Here is a 6,407-nt window from a genome sequence, read left to right on the forward strand (position 1 = left end):
GAAGAGCTGCTCACCATCAATGGTGCTGCCTTCACCAGCTCTGCATCTCCGAGGTCAGCAGATCGGTCCAGTGTCCTGCTGTGGTCCCTCTCATTGAGCGTGGAATAGTTGTCTGGAGCAGGGGAGGGGACAGTGGGTCATGCCATCTTCATGAGAGGCATTACCATGAGCTCTGCCCACCCCCTCCCTCCCCACCCAGCATACCAGGAGGCAAGACACTCCCCCCCGCCCGTCCCTCACCTACCTGGTCCCATGTTGCTCATCTGGATTTCCTCCCGGGAGGATTTCTTGTCTACAAGCAGGGGAGAGCAGGAGGTCAGACACGTCAGACAGCCCCTGCGGCCAGGAGCAGCAGACCACCCACTGCCCACCCCAGCTGCAGCCGCAGCACTGCCGACCCCAGGATCCTACAGGACCTGCATCAACCGCAGGCGTCATTTCTAGCCCTGAGAAGCCATCTGAAGCCCAAACTGACGGCCCTGTGCGAGCAGCCGTGGCTATGAAGGCCAGGGCTGAAGAGCAGGGAGGGGACAGAGGCCAGCTGTGCTGGGCACCCCCATGGTGGAAGGGTGGCACCGGGGAGACGTGCGGGAGGGAAGGCACGTACCTGTTTTTTGGGTCCTGTCAATGAGAGGCAAGGTGCTGTCATCAAATGAGTTGCCTCCGTGGGTCCGAGAGGCATTGCTCAGGTTGACCTGGAGCACCAGACAACAACCGCTCACACCCGGGCACAGACACTCCGTCCCCATCAGCACGTCCCACCCCTGCAGTCCCCAGCACCAGGATGGACCCCAGCACCCTCCCACCGCCCTTGGGCAAGAGAAGCTCCGAGGCTGCACCCGCGCCGGGGAGGGGACACAGCTGCTGGGACGGGGTCAGGGCAGCACCCAGGCCTTCAGAAGCAAGGACAGGCCCAGCTTTTGGGAAAGAAACCGAGGGGACACTCTCAAGGGTCTCCAATCCCACGAGCAAGGGAAGAGCTGAAATCCACTACTGCTGAGCTCCAGGAACACCCTTCTCCCTGCTGCAGGACCCTCCCTACTGCCCCAGCCACGCCAGGGCACGCCCACTCCCCATCCCCACACCTGGAAATCTGACTTCTTCCAGCCTTCCTTCTCCAGAGGCTTCCGTAGCTCTTTATACCCCCAGACTGTCTGCAAGACAAGGGCAGCTGCTCGGACTTCTCTTTCTGAGCGGTTCCTAGAAAGAGGTGAAGGAAGAGATGTTTGGAAACATGCACGGCCCCGAGGAAGCTCCTGGAGAAACCCGTCTGCCCCTTGCATTATCCTCCAAGCAGATCCTACCCCGATTTGTTGATCAGCACCAGCTTCTCAATCCCCTGCGTTTCCCGCAGCTTCTTGGCAGCCTCAAGGTTGTCCACAACTACTTCATTGATGGTGTTGAGGATTGACACCACGGTGTCCTCTGAGAGGTTTTTGGCGGGGTTCTGCTGGCCTCCAGGCAGGTTCTTCACAAGGTTGGGGATGGCATGTTTACCTGGGAGGGGAAACAGCTGGGCATGAGCACGCGAGGGAGAGGGCTGCAAGAGGCAGGGGGTGGAAATCCCTGCAGAAGGACCAGTGACAGGTGACCAATTTTACGTCCCTCTCAGTGGGGCTCAGCACATCTACTCCGGGAGAGGAGCAGCAGAGAGGTGCTGGGCTGATGTCATCCCCAGGCCCTTCCTCAGCCGCCAAGATCAGGAGGAAGTTCCTGCCTGACCCGGATGGACACGCAGAGTGCAAGTCCTCTCCCCTGCAGCCCTCACCAATCAGCTCTTTGTTACGCAAGTCGACAGCCAGGTTGCGCAGGGCTCCGGACGCCGCTTTCACCACTCGCTCGCTGTCGTGGGTCAGGAGGTCGGCGATGGCGGAAAGCCCCTTCTCCTGGCGCAGCGCCGAGCGGATGTAGCGGCCATACTGCGGGGAGAGGCAGAACACCACAGTGTCACCGGGGCCGGCACAGCCTCTGCCCGCTCTGGGGACGGGGAACACCATGGGGAGCCTTGCCACCCACCCCCATCTTGGGAACCAAGGGTCCCGGCTTCGCCCACAGCAAGACAGGCTGCAAAGGTCCCACTCCTGTCCTGAAGCCCCTCTGCAGGCCAGGCAAGCAGGATTTCCTAGGTGGCCTTTCCATATACAGCAAGAGGACACAGGTCAAGGGGCTGCAGTGTGGCCCCAGACCTTCACCCCTGCCCCCAGAAGGGAAGGAACGGCCGGGAGCCGGCCGCAAGCAGGGACACAGACCGACAGCCCTCGGGAAGACAGAGCCGGCAGGAGCACAGAGCCCTTGACGGCACAGGAGAGACCTGAGCACACCTGAACCGTGCTGATGAACGGTATCTGCCATGCACACAGCGAACAGCCCGGAAGAGCAGCAGAGCCTCAGCCACCCACAGCGATGCTCCCTGCTCCCCAGGGCCCCTTCCCTGCCACACCGGTGAAGGTGGGCACGGCCAGCTCTGCGAGGCACTCACTGTCCAGCTGCCAGCACACAGGTTCTGAATGGCTCCTGCCGAGGCCTCCAGGATGGCTGGGTTCTTGCTCTCCTTTAGAAGGGAGATGTATATCCGGACCACTTCTGGCTGGAAGAGGAGCTCGTAGCCTGCCAGAAGAACATGGGTAGGAAGGACTTACTTAAGGGCCCTGCTAGCACTGAATCATTCAAAGGAGCACCGTGGGACAGACGAGGCCGGAAGCTTTTACCCAGGCTCGCTGCTCCCTGGAGGCTGGGTCCTTGGTACAGAGGGGGCCAGGCTGCCCCGCAGGACAGAAACCCCAGCCACAGCCCTGCCCAAGGACACCACGGCCGAGGCCCACAGTCCCCGACACGCAGCTTGTGCCTCAGGTGAGGTCTGGGCTGAGCTGCAGCACTGCTGCCATCAGCAAGGAGATCTCCATTGCAGTACAACACCCAGCTGAGAGGTTCCCACCCCACGCAAGGACACATGGCCGGGCAGCAGATGCGGCGGCCGGGGGCCCGCAGCCTCAGCAGGAGGAAGGGGAAACACTCCAAGCAAGCGGTCACCACCACCATGCTGGAGTAGCCTGGCTTCAGCTTACCCTCAGAGGCTGAAGGCACTGCGTCTCCATCTCCGCTACCCCAGCAAGCAGGCAGGGAACAGGCCTTCAAGTATTAACTCTTTTCCATGGAAACACATGCCCAGAAGCGACTTCTAAAGCAGTGGCGAGACTGGAGCTTACAGTTTTGAGGATGGATTTTCCATCTTGCTCTTTGCCCTCAGCTGCAGTGAGGGATGTTCCCAGCCCCCAAAGACAGCAGGTGGCTTCTCAGGCTGCCACCAGGGATCGGTGACAACAATTCCCGCAGCCCAGGTCAGCCTGAGGAGCCACCATCAGATATTTGAGCTGCTCACAAGGTCAGGTCTCTCCTAAAGTTTCCTCGCAATTCTTCTAGCTTGACCCTCCATAGCCCTGGGAGCACCAGGGTCCTCCCGGGAACCACAGGGTGTTCTGGGGCAGAAGGAGCTGAACTCCAGCCCGGGGCTAATGCCCACTGCTTGGCCAGCCAGCCAGGGGCTGTGATTCATAGCCTCTAGGCAGCGAGACACTTGTCCTCAGAGGCTTCTTGGAATGACTCTTCCTCATGCTCATGCTGGAGAACCCTTGGAGGCAGGGTTTTGGCTTTAAATCCTGCCTCTTCCTCGTGCTCAGGAGAGAAGAGCACGCCAGAGGGCAAGTGTGCTGAGAAGTCCGAGACCACCACAGAGGGCTACCTCTCCTAGGGCTGTATCACCACGCCACCCCTCGCTCCCTAGAGCAAGCTGGAGGAAGCCTGTCCCAGGGCTGCGCTCTGAGCTCCTCCAAGCGCAAGCATCCTCACAACCACCTGCAGCAGAGCTGGTGTGTGAACAGGCCCTTGGGCAACCAGAAACACCTCCTCCAAACCTCTGCCCGCTTCAGAGGCTCACTTCAATGGGAAACCAACTCTACCCACTCCTCTCCTGGATGGCTTGTGGAGAGGCAGCCCTGCACACACACACCCCAAGGAACATACCTTTGGCTGGAGTTGTTCTTTTGGGAAAATCCACTGTATCAGCACCAGGGTCTTCTGGGAGCTTTTTACCTTCAAAGGGCAAGCAGAGAGGCATAAGACACCTCCTCTCCCCACCCACCTTAGCCCAACAGCTCTGTGCCCCTCACTACAAGAACAAGCCCCTAGATGAGCTGAAGCTAAGCCACCAGCATGTCCCAGGAGGGGATGTCAAGGGCACTAGCCACACTGCAAGCAGCATGTGCCCAGCTGAAGAGGGGAACAAAGAGCTAGAGAAAGCACCCAATGAAACCATGGAAAAATCAAAACCAGAAGCACACTCACCTCTGGAGAACCATTCATCTATTGGCGAAGCGGAGAGAAGGACAGGAGAGAGGGGAGGCAGGAGGAGAGAAGTGCCGACAGCATCATGGGGCAGATCATTTGCCAAGAAAGCAAAGGGATGGGGAAGGGGCAACATAGGAGAAAAGGGAAGGTGTCGAGTTAGTGGACATCCATCCATCACCATCCCACCACCACAGAAACCCACCATTAGCTTGTGTCAAACACTTTGGGTAAGCCAAGCGGTAGCTCCCAAAGCCAGGGGAGGCACGGACCGCTGTGTCTCCAGAGAAAGCTGCAGCTGAGCCTTCACACAAGAAGATGCCAGAGTATGAGCAGAGACGCCAGACCACCCCCAAGCTCCACTGCAGTAGATCCGCCTTTATCCCCCCTCCCCATGCTGCCAACACCCCACGGACCTTTGCCTTTCTTGGCACCGAAGCAGCTGGCAGCGTGGGGCCCGGTGTTGTTGGCAGGGGCCAGAGGCGTCTCCTGGTAGCGCTCAGCATGGGGGATCTCACGGTGGACTTGGTAGGACAAGTTTCTCAGCAGGCACACACAGTTCTCCACCAGCTAGAGAGAAAGTAAGACAGTTTGCCTTAGAGCAGCACAAGCCCATCCTGTGTCTCTCAGCAAGGGCCCCATCGCAGCCTGACCCAGGGCCAGGGCCCGGGGGGCTGAGCTGGGACCAGGAGACCCGCGGCTCTGTCCCAAAGCAGGCACGGCAGCTCTGCTGGCGTGGGCTCGTACTCTGTGGGGCCAGCAGTCTCTCTACCACGAGCACAGAAGGTCCAAGGAAAATTTCAAGGAAAATTCAAGCCAACACCACGTCAAGGCAGATCAGGGAGCTGAGCCACGGACACCAGCACAGGGACAAGCGGCACCACCAGACCCTGCTGGAGGGCCACCTCTCCCCCTGCAGACTGCAGCTGAGCGCAGACACCCCCCAGCCAGGCACGGACCACACCACACCCCCCACAGGATCCCTCTTCCCAAGCAGAGATTGTGGAAAGGCCTGAGCCTGGACGGGGTGTTCCTGAGCTGGTCCTGTCAGACCAAACCCCTCCCCGGGAAAGACTCCCCCCATCCATTCTTCATCTGTCTGGGGATGAATCCAGCGTCAGCCACCACAAACGCTGCTGGGGCTGGCTGAGCTGGGCAGAGCTCTACACGTGCCCAATACCCCCCTGCTGCAGTACCTTGCTGTCCAAGTCCTTCTGGCCGATCTCAGACTGGACGATATAGATAAGGGCATCCACCAGCCCATCGCATTCCCGCAGCTTCCGACGGGCCTCGCTCCGCTCTGAGCTCACGTTCCTGGCAGGCAGGAGAGAACCGTCATGGGAGAAACAGCTGAGGGCAGCCGAGGAACAGCCCACACCCAGCAGAGCTCAAACCAGAGGACTCCTCCACTGAGAAACACCTCCAAAAAATCAAGGACGGCACCACCAGTGGCGGTCCCAGGAGAGCAGCTCCTCTGCTGACCTCCGTGGGCAGTCTCAGAACACTGGCAGGAGCAGTCAGGAAGGAGCGTTACAGCAGCCCTGCCCCACGCCAGCTCTCTGCCGGCATCTGGTAGCCCTGCTCCCGTACCTAAGGCAGCCAGCGGTGTTGGTGAGCACGGACTCCCACTCGATGTGGCGGGGTTTTGAGTCCTCGTTGGGTTCCCGCTCCCAGCCCGAGCGGGGAATGACCACCTCATCGGTCAGGGCATGGAGCGCGTGGTCCACAATGGCCATCTTGATGGAGTCGTGCGAGGACAGATTCCACAGTGTTCCTACAATGCCACAAGCAGGAGGTGATCAATCTGATTGCGCGGGCTTGAAAACCTGCATTGTGCACCCCTCGCCCGAGGGATCAGCCCCTCCTCTCCTCCCTGGAGCCGTTACCTGTGATGACCTCCGTGAGGTCCATGTCATGGGCCTTCCGCAGCAGGCGCACCAGAGCAGGCACCCCGTCGCAGTTCTTGATGGCAATCTTATTATCTTGGTCCTTGCCGAAGGAGATGTTCTTGAGGGCTCCGCAGGCGCCGTAGTGCACCTCCTTCTTGGGGTGGTCCAGCAATCCCC

At 59.9% G+C, this 6,407-nt stretch overlaps 1 protein-coding gene across 1 annotated transcript in view; it reads right to left on the bottom strand.

The window, feature by feature from the left end:
• Positions 1–14: 14 nt before the first annotated feature.
• The window catches only part of CTNND1 (catenin (cadherin-associated protein), delta 1), a gene marked incomplete at both ends in the record, with an annotated part of 6,666 nt that continues 273 nt past the window's right edge, over positions 15–6,407 (bottom strand). The window contains 13 exons of the mRNA XM_010079211.1: positions 15–112; positions 245–292; positions 608–695; positions 1,086–1,200; positions 1,305–1,497; positions 1,769–1,919; positions 2,480–2,607; positions 4,021–4,089; positions 4,342–4,359; positions 4,758–4,911; positions 5,538–5,655; positions 5,932–6,115; positions 6,228–6,404. Of these exons, the coding sequence (XP_010077513.1) occupies positions 15–112; positions 245–292; positions 608–695; positions 1,086–1,200; positions 1,305–1,497; positions 1,769–1,919; positions 2,480–2,607; positions 4,021–4,089; positions 4,342–4,359; positions 4,758–4,911; positions 5,538–5,655; positions 5,932–6,115; positions 6,228–6,404 (1,541 nt within the window). The remainder of the gene's footprint in view (positions 113–244; positions 293–607; positions 696–1,085; positions 1,201–1,304; positions 1,498–1,768; positions 1,920–2,479; positions 2,608–4,020; positions 4,090–4,341; positions 4,360–4,757; positions 4,912–5,537; positions 5,656–5,931; positions 6,116–6,227; positions 6,405–6,407) is intronic.

Source organism: Pterocles gutturalis, unplaced genomic scaffold (genome assembly GCF_000699245.1).
Source record: "Pterocles gutturalis isolate BGI_N339 unplaced genomic scaffold, ASM69924v1 scaffold8886, whole genome shotgun sequence".
Classification (NCBI taxonomy): Eukaryota; Metazoa; Chordata; class Aves; order Pterocliformes; family Pteroclidae; genus Pterocles; species Pterocles gutturalis.